Source organism: Hyaena hyaena, unplaced genomic scaffold (assembly GCF_003009895.1).
Source record: "Hyaena hyaena isolate Hyena2069 unplaced genomic scaffold, ASM300989v1 scaffold_224, whole genome shotgun sequence".
NCBI classification, from domain to species: domain Eukaryota; kingdom Metazoa; phylum Chordata; class Mammalia; order Carnivora; family Hyaenidae; genus Hyaena; species Hyaena hyaena.
Genome location: NW_024080854.1, coordinates 1,388,436 through 1,415,726, shown reverse-complemented (window position 1 = coordinate 1,415,726; position 27,291 = coordinate 1,388,436). Strand labels below are relative to the sequence as shown.

General features: G+C 37.3%; 1 protein-coding gene across 4 annotated transcripts in view; it reads right to left on the bottom strand.

The window, feature by feature from the left end:
* VPS54 (VPS54 subunit of GARP complex) overlaps window positions 1-24,724 on the bottom strand; it is an 86,544-nt gene extending 61,820 nt beyond the window's left edge. Inside the window, exons 1-4 of one of the 4 annotated variants that reach the window (XM_039243166.1) lie at window positions 24,637-24,690; window positions 6,688-6,724; window positions 5,396-5,551; window positions 3,403-3,644 (exon numbers count right to left, since the gene is read on the bottom strand). In XM_039243166.1, coding sequence (XP_039099097.1) covers window positions 3,403-3,644; window positions 5,396-5,531 — 378 coding nt within the window. In that variant the 5' untranslated portion in view covers window positions 5,532-5,551; window positions 6,688-6,724; window positions 24,637-24,690. Of the gene's footprint in view, window positions 1-3,402; window positions 3,645-5,395; window positions 5,552-6,687; window positions 6,725-24,636 lie in introns of those variants that run through there. The other 3 variants (XM_039243165.1, XM_039243167.1, XM_039243169.1) reach the window with 3 other exon arrangements.
* Window positions 24,725-27,291: the final 2,567 nt, after the last annotated feature.

Genomic DNA, 27,291 nt, shown 5'->3' with positions numbered 1-27,291 from the left:
CTATTTTATTGATTCTGTCTTCGATGTTTCTTTCTTTCTTCTGCTTATTTTGGTTTGAATTTGTTCTTGTGGTAGCTTTTTAAGCTGGAAGTTGAGGTCACTGATTTCAGACTATTCTTTTCTAATACATGCATCTACTGCTATAAACTGTTCGCTAAATATTGCAGAAGCAGCATGCCACAAATCCTGATATGTTGTGTTTTCATTTCCATTCAGTCCAAACAACAGCTGCCTTTTTAACAACGTAGGGGTTAGGAACACCAACGTCCAACAATCAAAACCCCAAGCAGAACTTTTAACTCTCCAAACACTTAACTACTAATAGCCTACTGTGGACGAGAAGCCTTAATAGTCAATTAACACATATTTTGTATATTACATATTACATACTATTTCTTAAAGTAAGCTAGAGAAAATGTTATTAAGAAAATCATAAGGGAGGGTGCCTGGGTGGCTCAGTTGATTGGGCATCTAACTTCAGCTCGGGTCATGATCTCACGGTTCATGGGTTCAAGCTTACATCGGGCTCTGGGCTGACAGCTCAGAGCCTGGAACCTGCTTTGGATTCTGTGTCTCTCTCTGTGCCCCTCCCTAGCTTGCTCTCTCTCTCAATCTCTCTCTCTCTCTCTCTCAAAAAATAAATAAATAATTTTTAAAAAATCATAAGGAAGGGGCGCCTGGGTGGCTCAATCAGTTGGGCATCCGACTTTGGCTCAGGTCACGATCCTGCAGGTTGTGAGTTTGAGCCTCGCTTCAGGCTCTGTGCTGGCAGCTCAGAGCCTGGAGCCTGCTTCAGATTCTGTGTGTCCCACTCTCTTTGTCCCTCTCCTGCTCATGCTGTGCTTCTCTCTCTCTCTCTCTCTCAAAAATAAACATTAAAAAATAAATTAAAAAAAAGAAAAATCATAAGGAGAAAATATTTACAGTACTGTGACTGTAGTTATCAAAAAACTACATAGAAGTGGATCTGCATGTTCAAACCAAGTTGTTCAAGGGTCAATGGTTCTAATTTCCTTTTCCCTTTTGACCCACATTTTTATTTAGAAGCATTAGTTTTGGTTTCCAAGTATTTGTGGATTTTCCATACACTCTTCTGTCAATAATTTCTAATTTAATTCTACTGTGGTCAAAGAACATACTTTGTATGACTTGAAGATTTTTAAACGTATCAAGACTTGTTTCATGGCTCAGATTATAGTGTATCTTGATAAATGTTCCAGGAACACTTCAGAAGAAAATGTATTCTATATATTGGGTGGAATGTTGTTTCAATGTGTTCTTACAAGTCAGGTTGACTGACAGTGTAGTCATTGAGCACTTGTTATTGAGAGAAAAGTATTAAAATCTCCAACCGTAATTGTGAATTCATCTATTTCCCCCATAAAGTTCCTATGTTTTGCTTCATGTATTTTGAAGCTCTGTTTTGACAAAAATGTTTTCAAATATTATATCCTCTTGATTAACACTTTCATCATTATAAAAATAATCTCTATCCCTAGAATATTCTTTGCTTGGAAATCTGCTGTGGTTGATATTAATACAGCCATTCCAGCTTTCTTATAACTGGTGTTAGCATGGTATATCTTTTTCTATCCTTTTACTTTTCAAATGTTCTGTATCTCTGTATTTTAAGTGCACTTCTTAGAGCCAGCATACAGTTGAGTCTTGCTTTTTCATCCAATCTCACAACCTCTGCCTTGTAATCAGGGTGCTTAAACATCTACATTTTATATGATTGCTGACAGGGTTAGATTTAAGTCTATCATCTTGATGTTTTTCTTTTTGTCTCATCCATTCTTTGCTCCTTTTTTACCCTTTATCTGTCTTTGTTTGGGCTGAGAATTTTTTAAATTTCATGTTATCTCTTCTATTGGTTAATTAGCTAACACACTTTGTTTTGTTATTTTAGTGGGTACTTTCGGGTTTATTGTTCATAACTCTTGTTAGAAATGTAAGCTTTATGATGGAGAGAAATGGTGAGTTTTGGTCCCTGTTGTATCCTTAGTGTTTAGAACAGTGCCTGGCACATGGAAGGCATTCAATAAATATTTGATCAATAAATAAATAGAAAAACCAAATGGCAGGTTATGAGGCATCAAACTATAAACCATCAAAAAGAAGGCATATTAAAGCTCATCCACTTAACAACATCCAGACAGATGTGATTGTGGAAAACAACACAAAAACTTGGGGTGCCTGAGTGGTCAGTTGGTTAAGCATCAGACTCTTGATCTCAGCCCAGATCTTGATCTCAGGGTCGTGAGTTCAAGCCCCATGTTGTGCTCCACACTAGGCGTGGAGCCTACTTAAAAAAAAAAAAGAATACAAAAATTCTAGACAGCATATGGCAATATACATTACATAAAAGTAAATACTATTTACAGGTGCTGTACAAAAACAGTAGGTAGTACTAAAAATGAACCAAATAATGTATAGTACAAATGCCAATAATATAATCACATTTAGTCTATTTCCAAATCATGAAAGGAACAAGGTAATGAAGCGAAATTAAGTCAGCTAAATGCAAATTAGGCTTGCTAATGAATAAAGTATAAAAAGGGATATTATAAAAATATAAATATCCCCTATACAGACTTCTAGATGTAATAATAAAACATGGTCACTATAGTTAACAATACTGTATTGTATATCTGAAGTTCCTAGGAATAGATTTTTTAAATCCTCATCATGAAAAACTTTTTTGTAACTATGTATGGTGACAAATGTTAACTAGACTTATGGTGACCATTTTGCAATATATATAAATTTCAAATTATGTTGTACATTTGAAACTATTAGAATGTTATGTGGCAATCACATTTCAGTAAAGAAACAAATTTTAATATCCCCTGTATCACTTTAAAAGTGAGTTTCTTATAAGACTAAAACAGTAACCAAAATTATATTGATAATATTCTCTAAAAGTGAATAACAAGCCATCTAAAACTATGGACTACATTCAATTCTCACTCAGAACTAAGTTTAGAGCAATATATTAGGTCTAAAGACATTAAGACTATGTGCCAGAACTAGCATGGTCTATTAAATTTTTTGTGGTAAATGAGAGACAGAGAAACAGTTCTACTCTGCTCATTTCTTAAACTTCACAAATCATCTGGGTTTTACTGGCCTAACAAAAAAATCTTCTCTTGGTAAGCAGGCTGGGTTTCATATTGAATCTCAGCACTATTAGAAAAGTATAAATGTGAAAAATCACTACAGTAGGAGAAATATATTTACATATAGCTAAGCAAAGAATTAAATACAACCCAGGACAGTAGAATGAATATAGACCAAAAAGAATGCTATAGGCTCATCAAAGATTGTTGGTCAAAAATCTACAATAAATCAAACTAAAGATCTTTCTATTCCTTTTGACCTGACTTCAAGATTAGATATTACCTGAGAGATTTCCTGTTGGTACACTGTAAAATGTTCTTTGCTGATCTGTGGGAGGTAGAATGAAGGTATGACTTCAGTGTCCACAAAGTCCAATCCCCATGTTTTTGTGAAGAAGTCAGATTCTCTTTTTGCTAATCTAGGATCATTTAATGCTGCTGGGAGGTTTACTTTGGAATGATATATAGTCCATCTATGTTGATCTGTAACTAGAGATGGGGCAACACATAAACTATTTGAATCACCTGCAAAAAGTAAACAAGAAAACTCTGTAAACTAAGTTCTACATTTCAAAGTACATCCTAGAACAATAAAAATTGCTTAGTTTCTACTCTATGTATGCCAAGCCATCTAATTCTTTTATAACCAACATTTTAATGAAAATCATTCTGATTAAATAAGCTTCAGCTTTCAGCATCATTTGCTAAGGGAAGAAAAAGCATGTAAAAAATAAATGTGCAAAATTTGAGGGTTGCAGTTGTATTGTGGGGTGGATCATAAAGAAAGTCTTTCATTAATTCCTTTCCTTAATGTACAATTTCTCTTTTTTCAACATCAAAACTCTTCTACCTTCTTATTATATATCTTCTATCCTTTAATCCTCCAGAGTTTTCACAGGTATACTCTTTCCTCTGTACTACGGCAGACACACCTGGATCTAATACCCTTTGTTTGGCTTATAATTAGATGACACAAATGCTACTGTGGCATTAACCACAGGGGAAAGAAAAATATATAGTCAATTCTTGTTATTCATGGTAATTTTGTTCTATAAAGTCACGGTAACAATTAGCAAATACTGAACCACTGCTCCTAGGGGAAATACAGAGGTAGGTACCTGTAAGCCTCTGGTCACAAAATTTTCATCAACTGATCAATAAATAATCTTATTCTCTGTGTGTTTGTTTAAAGACACCTTGTTTGATATTGTTCATTCGTTAATACTGAACTTATGGCGCACACCACTGTAATTCATACCTGAATGAATTTTCTTTATAAGGCACACACATTACAATCTTTTTGTGCCTAGCAACACTAGAAAGCACTGCAGCACTACATCTGGTAACCATTTTTATACAGCAAAAGCACCATTAAAAAGCTCAAAAATGCAAAAAAAAATGTGGCACTAAACAAACCACAGAACAGACACTTGTTTATAGCCTGAGAGCTAAGACAAGAAGGCAAAGTGTTGTCTTGTTCAGCCTTAGCTAGGTACATGGGCATCAGGTCATTCACATTTTTTATTCTGCTGCAAATGGCTGCAAATAACCGCAAAAGTAACACAAGTATTGATTTTAGGGTTACAAATAAGTTTCAGGGAGTAGGCAAGTTTGCAAACATAGAATCTACAAATAATGAGAATTGACTATACTAAGTTTAACTAAAAAGTTTTAAATCTGTAGTTTCATTTTCAAATTTTTTGTTCAGTTTATGCAAATAATTTCTTCTGTGGAAATGCAGGAAAAGAACTATATCCTAATTTTCCAATCAACTTACTTCCAAATTATTTATCTCTTTAGTTTTAACACTATAAAATTTACTCTTTTAAGTGTAGCTGACTTTTAAACATAGAAGGATTAGGGTCACAGACCACTCCCCTCCCCATGTAGTCAGAAATCCACATCTAACTTCAACTCTCCCAAAACTTTACTAATATCCTACTGTTGACTGGAAGCACTACAGATAACATAAACAGTAAATTAACATATTCTGTGTGTTATATACATACTACATACTGTATTTATACTATATTCTTATCATAAAGTAAGTTAGAGGAAAGAAAATGTTACTAAGAAATCCGTGAGGAGAAAATACCTTTATAGTACTGTATTTATCAAAAAAAAAAAAAAAAAAAAAGAAGCTGCATATAGGTGGATTCATGAAGTTTAAACCCCATGCTGTTCAAGGGTCAACTGTATACAGAATCTAACTCATTTAAAGATAATACAAATCCTCGGTAAAAATCCTCAAACAAAAAAACAGAAAAAGGCATTACCTGTGGGTTCCTTGGGACATACATCTGGCAGTGACTGCACAGGTCGAATGTGTTTTGTTGGATCTACCTCTTTTTTAAAGAAAACATCTCTGCTGCTTCCTTGAGGCACTGGTGAAGAACTGTGGCTTGAAGCCATTGCATAAAATCACCACTCAACTGAAAATAAGTAACAAGTAAAAATCAAGATACTTAACACAAATCAAAATTCATCTATAAGTATTATGCATGTCTCAAGCTTTCTTTGAAAAAGATACATTATCCAGGTCACTCATAATTAGTTACTAAGAAAGTTATTTGTCCTTGTTTCAAAAGTATTCTCCCGGAAGTGAAATATCTTTAGTCTTTTATCCAAAGTGTAAAATAGGTAACAACGTTGTAACTAATTGAAGATGAAAACATCAGTTCATTCAGCAAGCATACATAATTATGCATAATAGCAAAATGGATTAGCGAATGGGTTTCTGAAGTCTGACTACTGGGGGTTCTTCACTTACCAGCAGTATAACCTTAAGGAAATTTACTTAACCTTTGTGTGCCTTACCTCATCTGTAAAAATGGAAATGAAAAGAGATCCCATTTCAAAAACATTTTGTAAGAGTAAAAGGAATGGATATATATAAAGCATTTAAAACAATGCTTGTCTCAAAGTTAGTGTTTATAAATGTTAGTTATCATCATGATACAATTACTAAGTGACAATCACTATTAACTATAAAAGGAAGTATTACTCTCCAAGATGTCTGCAATTACATTCAGTAATGACAACAATCAGAACAGGTTAACCTATGTCCACATTGTTCAGTAAATCCTAAAAGAATTTGTGGGGCAAGACAACATACTGTAGGCTACAGTTCAGGTAAAACTTTACAAATGAAGTAGTACATAACCTGGATCCTGAAGAACATGTATTATTTTTTACTGAAGGGTAGATAATCTTATATTGTATAATCTTATACATTTGATACATATAGTCTGCAATATAAAATAAGCATTTTTTTATATGAAGGAATAAATAAATGAACATAAACAGAAGTTTACAGCTGAAAGGGAACTTAGAGATCATCTAGTCTAAGTTCCCTAATACTAGAGATAAGTATAGCAAGACTCAGAAAGACTAGGTGGCTTACAAAGACACATGTGTTTTAACAAATTAAAAAAAAAAAGCCTACTTAGGAAATCTGGTGAATATAATAAGGGTAAGAAATAAAGAGCAGAGACATAAGGCTAAGAATGGTGATAAAAAGTTCATCTACTCTAACTCCTCTCCAGTTTAGTGAAATGCTAAAACTTACTTTTCCCAGACTTCTTTGAATATCTGTCACAGTCCTCCTAATGTAAAAAGAAACACATCCAATTATACCACTAAGACTTTAAGAAGCAAGCTGTTAAGAAAATGCACAAAGATAAATAACTTCCTTAAGGTCCCTGAACAGAAAACAAACAATAACATGAACAAAGGTTAAAGGACACAGAATAAACATAAGACTATGTGGAAACTGACACAGCTAGAGTAAAATGCTTGCACTGGGAAGTACTGAAAAAAAACATCACACTAAATACACACAGACACACACAGAAAATATGGCCAAATGAATTAATCAGGGTCTTGGTTTGAAAAGGATCACTGACCTGTTGCATTTATACCCATACACATGAAGTGTATGGTTATTTTTGTAAAAAATCATCATATATTTGAGAGAGAAGAGATATCTAAAGGATAGGAAAGTGTTTAATACATAATCCTGTATATTAAGTATTTAGTAAGGATAATTCTAAATTTAACTTAAGTCTATTTAGCTTTATTAATTTCATCAATAAAATTGCTAAATTAAAGACATTTTGACTTTTTAAAGAGGTAAGCTACAAATATATGAAAAATGTATTTATACTGAACGCCCATTGCTTGATGTCGGATAAATCAACACTGATTGTTAATACACTACTATTTCAATTTATACTATTTACCATCATGTTGTTTTAACAGCAAAAAGAAATCCTAAGCACCATCTCAGGAAGCCAGAAATACCTGAAGAGATGGAGACTTGTAGAAAAAATTTCTAGACTCCTATAAGTTATTTCAGTGTCTGAGGTGGGGGGGGAGGGGTACCTTATTTAGTCTTTAAAGATTCTGAATTGGGAAACACAGGCAGGTTTTGTTTGTTTTCCTACACTTCTAATTCTTCTTATAAAAGGGGGAACCTTTCTAACTATAAAAAGAGTATGTAAAATTAGGGGACTGTCTACAAAAAGGAGTCCCAGTTTCAAACCACTTGACTCTCCATTTCTTTCAGCCATCCTGAGTTTATTAGGATTTCCTCACAGTAAGAACCAAACATTGTATTAATGACCACATGAGTATGATGCAGATACTTAGTATGTGCAATCACTGGTAATAAAACATTATGGATTTATTCATAAGGCATGGATGCATAAATACAGCAAATCCCCATGGCCTCTAAATCAAACAACTTCAAAAAAATAATCTTTCATTGAAAAGCTAAAGAATAGAAATGATGAGGCATCCTAGTAAGAAAGTTTCAGTGTAAACTAAAAATAGTTTGTCTATCTAGAAAAAAAAATTAGCAAAAATAATTACAAAAAACACACAGTACAGGCAAAAGGAAAGCTCTAAGCACTAAATGCAGGTAACCTCTGATTTCTAATCTTTCCACTTGTAACTATATCTAGAAACAAACTTGGCATTTAATCAATCAGTGGTCATGTACAATGAGAATTTATAAATCACTCTACCATCTTCATACAATCATCTTTTCATAATTATATCAATACCATACTCAACTATTATCTTCTCTTGAAGCCTTCTTTGGTTTCTCACACTTCACCTTTTATGTATTTCTACTTTTGTAACAACTATACTGAAATTTTGGTCTTTATATAAGTCTTCTCTATTAGACCGTGAACTTCTTGATATTTCCATTTTCCTGAGTATTCTATGCGCCTAATACAATCCCTGGGATACAGATAGTATATAATAAATACTTTAGAGATGTATGAAATGGTTAGTATGTAGAACAGATCAGAAGAGAGATGTTAGTGAGACAGCTACTGACAATCCTTATGTGAACAGATAAGAGCATGAGTATGAATTGATAAGGAAAGAAAGTCTCATTCATTCCAAAAGAATTTGTAAGCATAAGTAAGATCAGAAACATGTGATTGTCTTTTTTGTACCTCAAAGTATCTTTTTATGTTATAAGTTAGGTTAAAGGCTTCTATTAAAAGTTCCTAAAACAACATCACCCGGTTTCTAAATGTAGGTACACCCTGCTTTTTGAAAGTTTGCATTATGCCATTTTACTTTACTAAAGACCTATATTAGCACCCGTTTCCACTAACCAAAAGAAATCCAAAGAGGATTTTTGCTTTTCTTTAAAAAGGTTAGAAGTAAAAATTGCATTCAGTGTTTGCAGAAAGCCATTACAGAGGCAGGATACACCTTAAGCAGCAAAAGTAGCATGTCCAAACTCCCTCCCTGGAATTACACTCAAGCACTTCAGCAACAGGCCACCATAGCTTTGAACTATGTCCCTGAGTATCTGTGCTTTATCTCAATTTACTCTATGCAACCAGTGGTAATATGTGTCTTTAGAAATAGGAAAAGTCTAAGACAGTTCATTTTTGGGGTCTGGGAACCTTCCATATAAATTAATTTTTCCATATAAATTAATGGTAACTATTTCTCTGCTTTACACTACTTCAGCTTTACAAAAGACTTCATAGGTATGCTCTACTTTCAGGGAACAAGTGAAAACTATACCATCCCCACAAAGAAATCATGGTTCACTGAAGAAATATCTGAGTTCAGACCCAGAGCACAGAAAAAAACAAGTTGATTCTGAGAACTCCTGTGTCAGAAAGCAAGTGAATGCTCAAAGACTAGAAGGATCTGTCAAAAGGACAAAGGGCCAAGTTAAAAGGGCACTCGAAGGTCACCTGTGGGACAATTTGAGCACTTAAAAAAAAACAAAGGAAAAGAAACTTACTTGCCATAACCTATTGGCTAAATAAAAATTAATGACTATATAGTGATAGTGATACTTAAGGGAAGAAAAAGACATGAGGAAAAGTGGGTGGAGTGGGATAGGGAAAGGAAAGCTTTCTTCTAAATTTTTTTAATGTTTTATTTATTTCTGGGAGAAAGGGAGAGAGAGAGAGAGAGCGAGAGAGAGAGAGAGAGAGCGTGAGAGCGTGAGCAGGGGAGGGTTAGAGAGAGAGAGGGAGACACAGAATCTGAAGCAGGCTCCAGGCTCTGAGCTAGCCATCAGCACAGAGGCCGAAGCAGGGCTCGAACCCACAAACCGTGAGATCAGGACCTGAGCAGAAGTTGAACGCTTAACCAACTGAGCCACCCAGGCGCCCCAGGGAAATCTCTTCTTCACAAGAAGAAGAAAGGTTGTTCAAAATCAGAAACTCACCTAGTGGCAAAGTATAAACCCACAGATTACTTAGCAATGCAAAGGAGAAAACATATCTTTAAAATCTGGTTGTCACTACCTTAACTAAGTCATCAAACTTGGCATCACTGACAATAGTATGACAACTTAATATTATGTGATTCATGAAATGACAATATAAAATAAACACCATCACCTCTGAAGCATTCGCACCAAAAATATATAACCCTCTGAACCAGGAGTTAAAACTTTTCTTTCTTATGGATTCCTTAGCAGTCTGGTAAATTCTACAGGCTCCTTCTCAGAATAATGTTTATAATGCACAAAATATATTAGATTACAGTGGATAACTATACTGAAATAAACTTTTTTAAATGCAGTAAATTTTTGCTTCTCAATGAATGCAAACCTACCTTAATTTCTAGGCAATAAATGAGCTTAAATATTTCAAGGTACCCGCAACAAATTAATGCGACATGAAAATATTTGAAATTTCTACTGGTGACAAAGTTACAGGCAGTGTTAATATCCCTATGAAGGATTATCTACACTCATAATTAAAGGAAATACATAAAATCCAGTTAAAGCAGGTTTTTTTCGACCATGGCACTATTGACATTTTGAGCTTAATAATTCTGTTATTAGGTGTTCTCCCTCTATGCATTTTAGGACCTTTAGATGTATTCCTGGCCTCTATCCACTTGATGTCAATAGCACCTTCCCCTGCCACATAGACAGTTATGACAACCAAAACTGTGTGTAGGCAAAGCCAACTATTCTGAGGTGGGGGAAAAGAGGGGAGAAAACAAAATCACCCCAGGTGATAACCACTGAATTAAAATAAAGATGATCATATGATAAATGAACTGACTGAAGGTACTAATATAAATTCTTACAATAGTATTAATAAAGGTTCATTTTTTTTTGTTGTTCTATTAAAAAAAGAAGAATCCTTAAGCTGGAGAAACCTTACAAAGGACTTTAGACTTGATCCACAAGACTAGTGAGTCATTATAGACTTTAAGACACTGGTGTTGAATCCATCACTCTAGAAGATTATCAGTAAGGAGGGCCAAGTACAGAACCTAAGAGGACTTGAACATTTCTGAAGAAAGAAATGAAAGCTATAAAGGAAAGCCTGTGATAAGGAACATCCAAGAAGGTGGGGAAAAGATCAATTCAGAATTCACAAATAAATAAGGGGAAAAAATCCCCAACATTTAGATTTGGCAATTAGGCAATGACCAGTTACATCAGAAACAATGTCAAGTCCAGGGGCACCTGGGTGGATCAGTCGGTTAAGCGTCTGACCTCGGCTCAGGTCACGATCTCACAGTTCATGGGTTCGAGCCCCACATCGGGCTCTATGCTGACAGCTAGCTCAGAGCCTGGAGCCTGCTTCGGATTCTGTGTCTCCCTCTCTCTCTGATCCTCCTCTGTTCGTGCTCGCTCACTGGCTCTCTCTCTCTCTCAAAAATAAATAAAAACAATAAAAAAAAAAAGAAAAGAAAAAGAAACAATGTCAAGTCCAACAATGGGCATAGAAGCCAGACTGAAGAAGCTGGAGTGGAACAGGTGGGGAAATTAAAAAACAATGGCTATTGTTTCAAGAGATTCAATTATGAGACTACAAAACAGCATAATCCCATTTGATATAAAAACTTTATATAGCTCTCTCTACATACACATAATGTATAAAAAGGCATACAAAAAACATGAACAGTGGTTACTATCTGCTTGGTAGCATTAACAAGCTTTTCCTGACCACTGTATCTAAGCACATCCTCTCCCTTCCCTTCCTTCCACCATCCAACACACACACACACACACACACACACACACACACACACACACCGTTATTCTCCATCACTAGCATTATAGTATGATTTTTTTTTTTAGTACTTGCTCCAATTCTGATTATTTACCTGCTAATTTTATGTCTCTCCCACTATACTGAAAACATATTTGTTTCATTCACTTTCCTACGCCACACTCAGGAGAGTCTAGGCAATCAGTAAAATGCATTGATATTCAATGAATGAATGAACAAGAGAGTATCAAGGATAAAGAATAAGCACAAATAAGCCACTAACAATGTCTCATATAAGTTCATATACATTTCAACAATCTAAAAGGATACAAAGTCAAAAATACATTCTCTTGTTTGCATAACATTACCTGACTTTCTAAAATTTTATTCTAGATTCTCTATATTCTTGAAACATAGTATATATAATATACTTAAGAAAACTGGCTACAAAGTTAGATATCTGTCACTTATTAGTTGTGTGACCTTTGACAACTTTCTTATCTTCCTAAGTCTCAGTTTCCTCATTTATAAAATGAGAACAGCAACAGTATCTTCCACATAGGAATGTTGTAAAATTTAAATGGAATATAATTTACATAACCTATATAAACTCATGGCACACAGTAGACATTCAATAAACAACTGTAACTACTACTATTTATTATTATAAACATCTTAAGTATTAATATTTGGACTGTGCCATACAAAGTTTTATAATCAATTTAAACTTTAGGACCCTAAGCCTCCCCTATTGGTGTCCATTACTTGAGTGTCCCTAGTTTGGGGGAGAGGAGGCAGCAAAATAATATGAGCAGATATAATTTACTATCAGAAAATTAACTAAAGAATAGAACAGTGATCCTCAAAGCTATGCTAGTAAAAGGAAAGAAAAAATATTGGAAAATGATGTTGAAACTAGAAAAGGTATGGCCTAGAAAAGAAGCAACAAGTCTGATGACAAATACTGTGCAAGAGAGGAAGATGAAGGAGAGAAGGCAGAGAGGCTAGAAATAATGATTCAGAAGACATCTGAATAAAGGTCAAAGTTGAATGAATGGGAGTAGAGTAGATGAGATAAAAAATACAATCTCTGAGTTGGAAAGGACTTTAAAAGATTATCTGGCTCAACTTTCTACCTAATACAGGAATCTCTTCTACAAAAGATCTTGTTGCCTTCACTTGAAAACCTTCAATAGTGAAGTGACTACTTCAAAAGCAGATTATTACTATAAAATAACTATAATTGATTTAGGGAAAAAATTATTTCATGTAGTGTATAGAACCCTGCCTCCCTGAATTTTTCATTGCTGTTCCCAGTTCAATTACATTACAGGAATAAGAGAAAATACCTCTAGTCATAGGAAAGTAATATCACAAAGAGAAAGTGCAAAAGAAAATCATAAAAGACGTCTAATGAGAGCTCAGCGAAAGAGGTAGAGCAAATACATTTATAAGGAAAGGCAGAAACAATCAGAAATACCATCCTTACAGAAACAAGGGAGAAGTGTCCAATAGTCAAGTGAGAACAGTGGTGTCAACATGATGCAGACAGAGAGGTCAAGGTTACTAACTTCAGACAGGATACTGAATTAGGAGTGCCTGGATGGCTCAGTTGGTTGAGCCTGAGCAACTGACTTCAGCTCAGGTCATGCTCTCACAGTTCGTGGGTTTGAGCCCCACATCAGCTCTGTGCTGACATCTCAGAGCTTGGAGCCTGCTTCAGATTCTGTCTCTCTCTCTCTCTCTCTGCTCCTCCCCTGCTTAAGTTTGTGGGTGTGCGCATGCATGCACACTCTCTCTCAAAAATAAATAAACATTTAAAACAATTTTAAAAATAAAGGATACTGAATTAGAACAGTATTAGGTCAGTGGTTGGGGCAGATGTCATACCACAAAAGGTTAAGTAAGTAATGAAGTAATAAAGGCAACAAGATCAACATCTCTTTGGTGGTGAAAGAAAACAGACTAAATGTTGAGCAAGAATTTTTTAGGTCATGAAGACCTGAGCATATCTTAAGGCAAACAGCAACAAACCAAATGAAGGGTGAGATTAAAATGGAACAAGAAAAGGTACTAGAAAAAGAAGTTGGAGGGAGAAAGAAGAGTTAGATATACATGAGGATTTGGGATGTGGCGGTGAAAGCAGAGAGAAAAATCACACCCAGGGACTATGTATGAGACACTTTACACTACCTTGAGAAAGACAGGGCTTTGTCAGGCAACGGTGAGAAAATGAGCAAACTGATCCAGAAAAATTACACTGCATCCTACTCCTTTGCCTAAAGCCCTTAAGCAGAGGTAGAGGGAGTGGAATCAGCTAGGACTTGGGCAAACCTGACTGCCTCACTCCCAGCACTAGTTATCAATGAAAGAAGGAAGGATGGTAAGAGAGATGGAAGAAATGGAAAGAAAGTAAGAATTATATTATCACTAATATTTGATTAGACACGATATAACTCATAATTGCTTGCTTTCATTCATAGTATTTTTGTTGGTTCAATAATCTAGAAAAACATGTCTGAATAAATCTGTGAATGAATGAATAAATCAATGATCCCCATTATGTGGATGAAGAAACAGGTTCAAGAGTAATTCAGTTTCAGTCCATTTAGCTAGTTAATTGTGAATATGGGATTTCCAGTCAGATCTGATTCTAAATTCCATGCCTCTATCTCTAAACCATACTGCCTCTCCAAAAACAAAACAAAACAAAACAAACAAAACCTAAATTCTTTCACCACTCCCTCTCATCTATTTCAGGCACTCAGCGCTTTCTTCTGTTTTCTTTTTCTCCTTATCAGATCTATCAATACCGATCCAATAAAAATTATTTACACTGACATTTATGTCCATCTTATATTAAAAATGATAGCAATAATTAACATCAGATTGTGATAAACTTTTATTTATTTTTTTTTAATTTTTTTTAAATGTTTTATTTATTTCTAGGAGAGAGAGAGACAGCGCGAGCAGGGGAGGGTCAGAGAGAGAGGGAGACACAGAATCTGAAGCAGGGTCCAGGCTCTGAGCTGGCAGTCAGCACAGAGCCAGACGCGGGGCTCGAACCCACGAACCTCGAGATCCTGACCTAAGCGAAAGTCGGACGCTTAACCGACTAAGCCACCCAGGCGCTCCTGTGATAAACTTTTTAAAGGCTTGACTTTTCACAGCAGTTTTAGGACTTTATAAGACTGAAGAACTTTATAAGACTGGGACTACTAGAAAACAATTCCTTAAAGAAAAAGATACATTTTCAGCAGTATAATTCACTACATTTTTCTTAGCAAAAGGATAACTCTGGAGCTGGAACTTGGGATAAGTAAGCTACTATAGGCCATTATTTGAACACTTTCGACAGGAAATGTGTTCTGAATTCTAATAAGTGAACTTATTAATGAACTTTTATAAAATGTCTATTTGTAATTTGAGAAAATATAGTAGGAAGTTTTTTTTTCCACTGGAGCTGGATAGAGGTAATATTTTGTAATATAATTTTGGGATTGAGTTTAGTAAAAAAGAAAAAAATCAATACTCAATCCTATTTTTTCTAAAAGCAAACAAAAAAAATAGCAAACTTGATTTCCCCAAATTTAGAGGTACTGACATATACAAGGAAAAAAAATTATTGTAATTTCCTACCAAAATCAATGACAGAAATCAGGACAGACTATTTTTTACATCATAGTAATTTTAAATATCTCAAATATCTCACATTTTAAGAAGTATTTCCCACAATGCTTTTGGAATTTTAAGAGCCAATTTTTGGTAAATGTTATGGAGAAGCTTTTTTCATATAACCTAGACACAAATGACAATATACTTCTATACTATTTAAGTATACGATTCATCACCTGACCAAATCTGGTTTAACCATGATTTTTTAAAGTACTTAAAAAATTTTTTGCCACAACATTCTCAATAATAAAGCTAAAATTTAAACATAAAGATCTGGGCTTTCAAGAAATAACTAACAAATTAAGGTTGCCACATAAATAAGTACTTGTCTACTCATTTTGGGTATTAAAGGAGCATGGAAAAAGCTAAAGTTAACCCAGAAAATATTAAGAATAAAGTTGTACTACTCTGCTTTTTCCTTATATTCTCATTTGACACTTATAAGGCCCTGTGTCTCAGAGGAAACTGAACACACGTGCTTCCTGATAATCCTCATTTACTCTCAATCAAGTGACAAGAAGGAACAATAAGAGATAATCTTGGTTACACCAATAAAAACTATAATTATAATATTAAATTTAAATATTTTTAAAATGTTTTATTTAGTTCTGAGAGAGAGAGAGAGAGAGAGACAGCATGAGCAGGGGAGGGTCAGAGAGAAGGAGATACAGAATCTGAAACAGGCTCCAGGCTCTGAGCTAGCCGTCAGCACAGAGCCCGACGCGGGGTTCGAACCCATGAACCGTGAGATCATGACCTGAGCCGAAGTCGAATGCTTAACCGACTGAGCCACCCAGGCACCCCTATTAAATTTAAATATTTTTTAAAAAATGATATTTCATGTGTGATATCCTTATCTGGAATAAAAATCATAAATATCCTCAAAAAACTATATATATATTTTTTTTTACGTCTAGATTTTTATTCAAAATGAAAGCAGTGTCTTTTTCCCCTAGCACTTATCAGAAACTTAATTCACCAAAAAACATAGTAGGGCAGCCACTGAAACTAACTAAGAATCACAGGCCTGGAACTGAATGATAAAACCACACTGTGACAAAATCTGCCTCTAGCATGTAAAAAATTAAATGGGACCCAAATATAACTTGGACGCTCTATTTTACTTCTTTGGGCCATTGATATGACTATACTACTAGTGAAATTTTTGTCAAAGTGAATCAGATTAAAATGTTGGTATTTCTGTTCTTGGTGTCTCAGCCAAAGGTTAGCAAATAAGCCCTAAAATCACTCATTCAAAGTTACTGGGTAATGCATATATCTTAAATATGTAAACCATTAGACATATTAAAATGCCTACACAAGAGTAAATTTAACATAAAATCTGTATAATTTACCCTACCTTAAAAATATCTGCTGGAAGAAATTATATATTTATATATTTCTAAGAGGACCACAAATGACACTTGGATTTATCCCCTGTCAATTACTTCAACAGTGTCCCTTGCAGGTTTAATTCTCTCCTCCCTCATCCATCTTCAATCCATCTTTGCTTTGTTCCTGGCTGCAAAACACTGGAGAAAATGTAGATAAAACATGCAGATTATAAATGTGTAAATTCCAATCTCAGGTAAGGCCCTGCTCAGGAGTCCTTTCACTTATTTATCATGAAACACTGCTTTCCCAATCTCCTGAGTGTTTATAACTTTCATCACTCTCTTCATATCCCCTAGTTCACCTGCATCTATCTCATGCTTAAAAAGTCTTTTTACTTCATACAAAAAAAAAAAAAAAAAAAAGGCCTCAGATAGGATTTCTACCCTCCATATTCAAATGTACCTAAGTCTCACAACTCCTAACTTCTGAGATACAATATAGTTTGTACTCTTATCCAGAGTTAATTCCCCAAACTGTTCTTTTTTTTTTTTTTTTTTACAAATAGTTTATTGTCAAGTTGGTTTCCATATAACACCCAGTGCTCATCCCCACAAGTGCCCCCCTCCATGCCCATCTCCCCCCTCCACCTCTCCCATACCCATCAGTCCTCAGTTTGTTCTCAGTATTCAAGAGTCTCTCATGGTTTGCCTCTCTCGCTCTCCCCCACTATTTCCCCCTTCTTATCCCCCATGGTCCTTCGTTAAGTTCCTCCTAAACCTTCTATACGTGCAAACATATGATATTTGTCCTTCTCTGCCTGATTTATTTCGCTCAGCATAACACCCTCAAGGTCCATCCATGTTGCTACACATGGCCAAATTTCATTGTTTCTCATTGCCATGTATTCCATCGTATAGATAAACCACATCGTCTTGATCCATTCGTCTGTTGATGGACACTTAGGCTCTCTCCATGTTTTAGCTATTGTGGAGAGTGCTGCTATGAACATTGGGGTACATGTGCTCCTATGCATCAGCATTTCTGTATCCCTTGGGTAAATTCCTAGATTCCTAGCAGTGCTATTGTTGGGTCGTAGGGGTGTTCTTTTTTTTTTTTTAACAAATAGTTTATTGTCAAATTAGTTTCCACATAACACCCAGTGCTCATCCCCACAAGTGCCCTCCTCCATGCCCATCTCCCCTGCCCCCCACATCCATCCGTCCTCAGTTTTTGTCAGCATTCAAGACTCTCTCATGGTTTGCCTCTCTCCCTTTCCCCCACCATTTCCCTTCTTCTCCCCCTGTTCCTCAGTTAAGTTCCTCCTAATCCTCCTATACGTGCAAACATATGATATCTGTCCTTCTCTGCCTGACTTATTTCGCTCAGCATAACACCCTCAAGGTCCATCCATGTTGCTACACACGGCCAGATTTCATTGTTTCTCATTGCCATGTAGTATTCCAATGTATAGATAAACCACATCTTCTTGATCCATTCGTCCGATGATGGACACTTAGGCTCTCTCCATGTTTTAGCTATTGTGGAGAGTGCTGCTATGAACCTTGGGGTACATGTGCTCCTATGCCTCAGCATTTCTGTATCCCTTGGGTAAATTCCCAGCAGTGCTATTGCTGGGTCATAGGGGAGTTCTAGTGTTAGTTTCCTGAGGAACCTCCACACTGTTTTCCAGAGGGGCTGTACCAGTTTACATTCCCACCAACAGTGCAGGAGGGTACCCGTTTCTCCACATCCTCGCCAGCATCTAGAGTTCTCTGATTTGCTCATTTTAGCCGCTCTGACTGGCGTGAGGTGGTATCTCAGTGTGGTTTTGATTTGTATTTCCCTGATGAGGAGGGATGTTGAGCATCGTTTCATGTGTCTGTTGACCATCCGGATGTCCTCTTTGGAGAAGTGTCTGTTCATATCTTCTGCCCATTTCTTCACTGGGTGGTTGTTTTTCGGGTGTGGAGTTTGGTGAGTTCCTTATAGATTCTGGATATTAACCCTTTATCTGATATGTCATTTGCAACTATCTTTTCCCATTCTGTTGGTTGCCTATTAGTTTTGTGGGTTGTTTCCTTTGCCCCCAAACAACTGTTCTTGATCTCTTCCCACGTCATCCAAGCCCTGTTTAATTAGTCCCTGACGTTCCTATCTTCAGTCTCATCAGCCCAACAAAAAAAAGGGTTCAAGTGCTGTTTCTTCCCCTTGGCTCTATCTCCTTGAGCTACTTCTTGTCTCTCCTTCACTGGTAAACCTCTATTCTCTCTTTGGTCTACCTCCTGAACAATCTTCCATCTTCACCCCTCACTTTGCTCTGGAAAAGGTGAGGAATGACCTGATTTCTAAATCCAATTGCTTATATTCAGTCATCTCATCTGACCTCACTGCCCTCAAAAGCCAATAAAAGTAATAAATGCAGACAGAATAACATATAGAAAATCACCATTTGTAATCCTCAAATACAATGGATTCAAGCAAGGATCATTAATGAATGATAAAACCATTGGTTTAAAAGGATGTTAAGAAAGATATTTACATGGCCATGAAATATCACTTTATCAGATATTTATTTAAAAAATAATAGAGAGATCTGTCAGTTCCCACCTTTGCCAAGTGATCAAAGCTAGAATCACCAACAGGGGGACAGCCTACCATTATGTGTCTCCTGAATATGATAAAGTGGTAGTAATATATATTATCTGTGTGGTATTCTTGCCAGAAATATCTGACCAGAAACTAACCATGAAGAAAAAGAGCAATTGAGAATATGGAATAAACTCAAGCATGAACCTCTCTATTTTTCAAAGGATAAACTAAAGAAGAAAAGGGAGGCACTAGGCCTAGTCTGGATTGCTGGATTGGGAGAGACTAAAGAGACCTACCAGCCAAATGCAATGCATGAACCTTAACTGAATCTTGCATTAGTGTAGAGGGGGGAAAAAAAAGCTAAAAAATCTTTGGGACAAATGGAGAAATTTAGGTATGGACTATATGTTTATAAGGTTGTTGAGTAATTACTGATATTTTTAGGTAACCTAATAGCATTGTGATCGTATAAGAGAATGTCCCTGTAATTGGGAAATGCATGCCTAAGAATTTAGGTGTGAAATGTCATGAAATCTACAGCCTACTTTCAGACTTGGCAAAAGGGAAACGGGGGGGAGAGGAAGGGAAGAGTTTATGTATTTGTGTGTAGGTGTTCACTCCACTATTTTTTTTTTTTTTTACTTTTCTGCAGGCTTAAAAGTTTTCAATAATAATAAGTATAAGGAATCAATGAAAGTTTACAAAGAAATGAAAATAAGTAGAAATGAGCCAAATAAATGGAGGGGAGGAAGTATGAGAATACTCCAGGAATAAAGAATAGTATGTTGTGAACGCTTGGGCAGGAAAAGGAGCTTTCTGCCAGAAACCAGAAGTAATTCAACATGTCTGAGAAAAATATATATTCAAGGAGAGGAAAGAATTGGGGAGAGTCACAAGGCTAGAGAGGTAAGTTGGGAAAAGAACTTAAATGAAATTATAAATCTATTAAAAGAATAAGGAATATGGATTTTATAATGAGGATAAAATAAAGTCACAGAAATAATTTATGATGAGAAATGATATAATCAGATTTTCCCTTCAGGAAAAATCACTTATTATAGCACAGAGAATGCAATGGAGAAGACTAAGACTAAAAGAGTTCAGATAGGAAACTTGCATAATCTCACTAAGAGATGACCATAGCCTGAACTCAGATAACGGTAGTAGTGATAGAGAAAACTAGACAGATTTCAGATCTTCCTCGAGTTATAAGCTCTTTTCAGTGTTCCACACCCACATTTATAACTGCCTCCTGGGCATCTTCACCTACAAGTCTCAAAGATACCTAAATTTCAGTACAGCCAAAACTTAAATTTATTATTTATAACATCTTTATTGCCACCACCTGCCAAAAGTTTATTCCTTCTTTAGCTCAGTCAGTGGCACAATTATCTATTAGTTTCCTAAGCTAGAAACCCTATAGGTAACCTGACTCCCTGACCTCTCTAAATTCTTTAATTTCTATACCAGTGTGAACTGTCCTATAGATTCTACCTCCAAAATTCATCACACATCCATCCCTTGCTCTCCATTCTAACTGCCAGTCATTTAGTTCAGGGTTTTATTTGCAGATTAGACTGCTATGAAAATCTCTTAGCAAAAGCTTCTTTGGTCCTAACCTCACTCAATTTTAGAATCATCTAAAATGATGATGAGGTCACTCTCCTTATATATTCTTTGATAGTGGTGTATGTATATATATATATATATATATATATATATATATATATATATATATATCAAGTCTATCAAGTACAAAAACTCCACAACCTGGGCCCAATCTACCCCTCAAAATTCTATGTACCAGTAACAAACAATTCAAAACATAATAGTTCAAATCTTCAGTAAGACAAATCTGCCATTTTCAGTAAAAAACTTTTTTCTTCAGATCTGAAGACACCTAAACAGACAAAAGAATATCTGCACTGTGTCATAATTAGATTTCCTTTTATTTTTCTCTCATCTGCCTCCAACTGCAAACAGAGAGTTGCTAGAGGAACTAAAGGGCTAATCTAATTTACCCAATGAGTTATTTTCTCACCTGGCAGGAGTTGAGAACGCTAGCCAGAGTAATACAAACCCCAGGTTTAGAACAATATTACTGACATCTGGGTGGATAGTCTTTATTTCTTGTTGAGCAGAGCAGGCTAATATAGGATGTATCCTGTGCATTTATCCGTTTGGCAACACTCCTGGCTATATGCCAATGGCACCACACCTTCAGTTGTGACACTGAAAAACTGGGAAAAACATTTTCAGACACTGCCAAATGTCCCTTGGAGGGTAAATTTACCCTTGTATGAGAACCACTAGTTTAGATGTTAGGGCCCTGGGTCTTTGAAAAAGAAGACCTCCAACCAGGCTTGTTAATCTTAATTTGTTTTTGAGAGACAGAGAGCACGCTCACATGAGCAAGAAAAGAGTGAGCAGAGGAACGAGGCAGAGGGAGAGAATCCCCAACTGAGAGGGAGCGGGGCTCGATCCCACAATCCTGGGATCAAGACCCAAGTGGAAAGAGTCAGATGCTCAACTTACTGAGCCACCCAGGCGTCCCAATCTTAATTTATTTTTAATTAATTTTGTTTTTAAAACTGAATTTTTAAAAATAAGATGGTAAAAGTACAAGAAGATACCTTATAGCATATGCCATCCTCCTTTAGGTTAGAGCATTTTTAGAAGATTTTGTTAAGAGGGTCTTCATCTCTGTGAATACATTAGTCTCCTGACAACCCTCCACCTTCAAATGGGTAAATGTACAGTTCTTTATCAACTTTGCTAGTAAAATGTCATATACATACATACATAAAAGAGCCTAAACAATTCTAACTAGCAAATCCCCATTTCTTGCCTTACATGGCCACACTGTGGTTCTTTAGCCACAATCCTAGAGATTCAAACTTCCACTCTTCAGATTTCCTCATATGGTTCCTGCCATCTATTTGTGAAACAAGTAGGAAGTACGCTGATGACATTTAAGTTTTTTTTCTAACTCTGACATCCTATGATATCCTAATACTCAATGGCAAAAACACTCCTTTAACTTCTACTGAACTCCCAGCTGACCAGACCATCTATTGAGATCACTGAAACCATTTATGCTTTTTCTTCTCCATACTTTAACTTATGCTGAATACAACCAAATAGTCAGTTGTTTAGAACATTGATTATTAACACCAGTGATCAGCTGCTTACTCTCAGACTCAAATAAAATATTTTAAACATGTAAGTTAATTTTCAAAGAAAAACTTCAAAAAGCTATGAGTTAGTACTACTTATATGAATGAATCACAATAGGCAAATATTGAGATGGAAAGTAGATTAGTGGTTGCCTAGGTCTGGGGGTGGAGTAGTGAGAATGGGGAGTACTGTTAATGAGCAAGTTTCTTTCTGGGGTGATGAAAATGTTCTAAAATGTATTATGATGATGGCTTCACAACTCTGTAAATAAACTATAAATCATTTAATTTCATCCTTTAAATGTGTGTGTGTTACTCAAAGTTGCAAAAGGCTAAAAGCAGGAAAAAAGAATTTTAATCCAACTTTTATGGATAGTAAATAAATGTGATTAAGAACAAATTCTGCAAAGTTTGCCATTTCATGAGTTACGTAAGATTTGATTTTTAATTCTGACATAAAAACTTAAAACCTATCCAGAAATAAATTTTAACTGAAAAAAACATGAAAATGTAATCTTTTTCTAGTAAACTTTGGATAATTTAAAAACAACGAAAAAAATTTCAGAAAACCAGATGCGAGAGTAGCAATACCTCTACAAAACCAAAATATATAAATATCATCAACAAAATGTGAAGTAGTTCTGTGATGCATTCTTTACAATGAAAACCATTACATTTTTCACTTCTTTTAAAAATAATCCTCCAACGTTAATGCCTGTCCTCGTAGTGTAATAATTCTGAAATTACCAGACTATAATTTTAAAATAGCCAAATCACAATGAAACTGCAAACATTTAATCCCCCAAACCACAACTATCAACCACCCAAAACCTGCACATATTGATCATTTTTACCAAAACCTATCATGAGCAATGATGACCACTATGAACCATCAAACAAAACCTATCTAGTAAATCGGACTCTGACTGCAATACAAATATAGTCGAATCTCAGTCATTCCATCTGTTCCGTCAAAACTGCTTAGAAATCATCAAGGCTCTCTAGGGCGCCTGAGTGGCTCAGTCGGTTAAGCGTCCGACATCAGCTCAGGTCATGATATCGCGGAAAGTGGGTTCGTGCCCCGCATTGGGCTCTGTACTCACAGCTCTGAGCCTGGAGCAGGTTTCGGATTCTGTGTCTCCCTCGCTCTCTACCCCTCCCCCACTCATGCTCTGTTTCTGTCTCAGTAATAAATAAAAAACAAAAAAATTTTTTTTAAATCATCAAGGCTCTCAAAGTACTTTTCCAATTAGAACTATCAGATTTATAAAAGTCAACTCTAATGTCCATCAAAATCTGCAGTTTAAATTAACCACAATAATGCATTTCTCAGCACACTATATCATGATATCATTTGCCTTGTAATCATTTACTATTAAGACTGCCCCGGGGGTTGACAAATTAGAAACAGAACCAATTAAAAACAAAAAACAAAACAGTCCAATTTAATTCTTCGAAAGTAAGGAGGGCCTCACTCTAAATAAATAAATAAATAAATAAATAAATAAATAAATAAATAAATAAATAAATCAAGCTGGTTAAAGGCGAGTTAAAACAAAACTTGCAAGGCCGGGTCGGTTAAAATTCTAAAAATATCATCCTGAACTCACAACACATGGACAGACCAAGTGGTTCATTATAATGTAGAGCCAAAAGTTCCCTGGTCAACGATGGGAGGGCAAGGGAGGCCTGCTTTTTTAAATCAATGCACAGATGTTAAGCAGAATTGAAGAAAATTAATTGCTGAACAAATTAGCGCAAGCGAAGTCGCCAAACTGCAAAACACCGATTAATGGGGGGGAGGGGAGCCTTCCCCCGGAAGAAAAACGATTTTTTAATATTTAAATTATTCCCGTAGGCTCAAAAGGAGGCTAAAGGGCCCGGCCGGGAAAAGAAAGGGAAAGTTTAGGGGAGGCATCTAAGGAGGATGATGGAAGTTCCCAAGCCAGGATCCCAGAGAGGGGCTGGAAGGGGGGCAGCGGCGTTTGCGGCCGCCGACTGGACTTGGGGAGAGCAGCTATCGCCCGGATCCCTGAGCGAGAGCGGAAAGGAAGAGGAGGCAGTGGCCCAGAAGAGAATGGAAGCTTCAGCGCCCGTCAGTTGTGACCGAAACTCTGTCCGCTTCAGGCCGGGGAGGAGACACAGGGGGTGGGGTCTCGGGCCCTCTCTCCACAGGAGGTCGGGGTGAGGGTGGGCCGCGAAGCGCAGGGGGGTGCCGAGTGGGGCCGGCCCGACACCTACCTGCGGGTCCCGGGCAGCCGCCCCAGAGCGAGGCCTAGTGCATCGCCGCCGCCTCCAGCCCTCCACGTCGCGCCGAGGCTGCTCCGCGGCCGCCGCCGCCCGGAGCCCCGCCGGGCCCGAGCCCGGCTTCCCGCCCCCGCCCCGCGCCGGCAGGCCAGTCGGCCGGGGGAGTACAGGGCCGCCTTCCCGAGCCCAGCTCCGCTCGCGGGTGAGAGGCGGCAGCGGCGGCTCCCTCACGTCTCTCCCGGGTGTCCTGTCAGCCAGCAGTTTCCCCCGGGTCCGCAGCGCCGCCTCCGCCGCTGCTGCCACCGCCTCTCCCACATCCCCGGCCTCCAGAGGAGCCGCCGCCGCCGCCACGCCGCGACCACTACCCCTAGCGCTTCTGCTCCCTGCTCCACTGCTTCCCCTCACCCCGCCGGCCCGGCTCGGCCGGGCTAGGTCCGGGAGACAGCGCCGGAGGCCGCCGCGAGGCCGCCGCAGCCCCCAGCCCACAATCCACCGCGCGCCTCCGCCGGGGCGGGAGGGCCGCGGCCCGGGCCGGGGGGAGCGCTCGCCGCCTCGGGAGACGGGCCACGTCGCGGGCGCCGCGGGCGCTGCCGGCGTTCCCCCGGAGCGGGAAATACCCCGCGCGGCCCCTCTGCGCCTCTTCGGATAGGCCTACACGCAAAGACAGAAACCCACGCTGAACTCTACTTTTCTCCACGACCCTTCCCCCACCCGAGTTGTTCCCCGGAGCATCCAGGTGCGGTCTTCTGCCTTCCCTGGGACTGGCCCGCGTTCCACCAACATGGCCCTCGCCGACTCCCCAGACCAACCGACTCCAAACGTCCCTAAACCACCCTGGACCTACTAAAGTAGATACCGCCACAACATTCCACCTCTCCTTTCGCCCCCTCGAAGTGAACGCTGTTTAGTTTCCCAAATAAATGTCCTGTAAAGGTTAAAGGTTAGCCTCTCCGCCACAACACACTGGACTCTGGAAACAGCGCATCGTCTCTCCATTGATGCCTAACCCCACCGAGTCCTTCTCTTAAATTTTCCCCTGGTTCCTGGCCTTCCTACCAGACACCTATCACAGTATTCTGGCACGGAAACCGGTTATTTCTGCTCTTTGAGATACCTAAAGTGCGTGTGTATTAATACCTTCTCACTGTGATTCTTAACTGTAATGCAACTCAGCCTGGTATCTGAGGGCTTGCAATTTTAATCCCCAAAAAAAGATTTGCGAGAAAAGAAATGCCTTAGAATAGTTTTGAAAAGAGAAAAAAGGGCCCTCAATCATTTGTGTTTATGTCTTAGTTTTAGAAGGATTCCTTTCCAGTTTGAAACTATTGCTTGCTTAAAAATATCTACCAAAGTTTCAGGCATTTATAAGACAGTCTGTTTTAACAAATGAAAAGTGAAAATGTAGCTCTTACAGTTGGGAATTGAAAAAAAGTCGATGCAAGTTTCATTTCCAAGAAGTCACTGTGAAAACTGCAAAACTAACTTTGTGAAATATTTAACCCACTAAAGAGCTAAAGTTGGGGGGAAGAGAGGAAAAAAGAGAAGGATGCAACAAAAATAATTAAGAGGAAATTCTTACCTTATGTTTTTTTAATTCATTTCTCTGCAATTTTGTAAAGAGAGAATATCAATCCCCAATGTGAAATAAGTTTAACTATAAAGTAATAAATTCTTCTAAATCCCCAATCTCCTATAAAACCAGATGAGTTTTTATTATGAAAATATTAAGGAAAGCTTCACCAAATTTCATCCAAGGCCGGAGAGGAAAATAATTTCAGTTTAAATCTAGAGTCGATTCATAGATTGTACTAAGAAATGGACTTAGCAATTTCCCATATTTTCAACCTGTTTCACGAAGTTAATGATAGTTCAAGAGCTGCCTTAAACCTGGCAGTTTGGCCTTTTAAAAAATATTTGGGATTATACCCCACTTTGTTCCAAAAAGATTCCAAACTGCTCAAGATGGCACTTGGATTAAATAATAATTGTGAGTTATCTCCCAGACACTAGAACAAGACAGACTGGTTTGCTTTCCTCATTATCCATGTGTAGATAACATGCCATAGGAAGAAAATACACATTCAGTATTGTGCTTCAGTTCTTTTAGGGATCTAACAAGACGTTTACTTTTACTTTGCCACAGAACAATTCATAATCATGAATGTAAACAGAAAAGTAAATGCTGATGATAAACTTTGCCAAAAACAAAACAAAAAGAAAAAAACCCCGTTAACTGGACTGGTAATTTAAAGTTAGATAAATTTCAAATTAATATATTCATTTGTCTGTTGAAGCAATTCATTAGAAAAATATTGATTTCATTGAATCAATTATTAAAAAGCCAAATCACCAATAAATGTGTATAGGGGCTCCTGGGTGGCTCAGTCGGTTAAGCATCGACTTCAGCTAAGATTATGATCTCATGTTCCTTGAGTCTGAGCCCCATGTCTGGTTCTGTGCTGACAGCTCCAAACCTGGAGCCTGCTTTGGAGTCTGTGTCTCCCTCTCTCTGCCCCTCCCGTGCACATGCTCGCTCGCTCTCTCTCTCTCTCTCTCTCAAGAAAAATAAACATTAAAAAAATTTTAAAAAACCAAATAAATGTGTATAGATATATTATTAGTGTTCGTTTCCAGAAAACACAGATGATA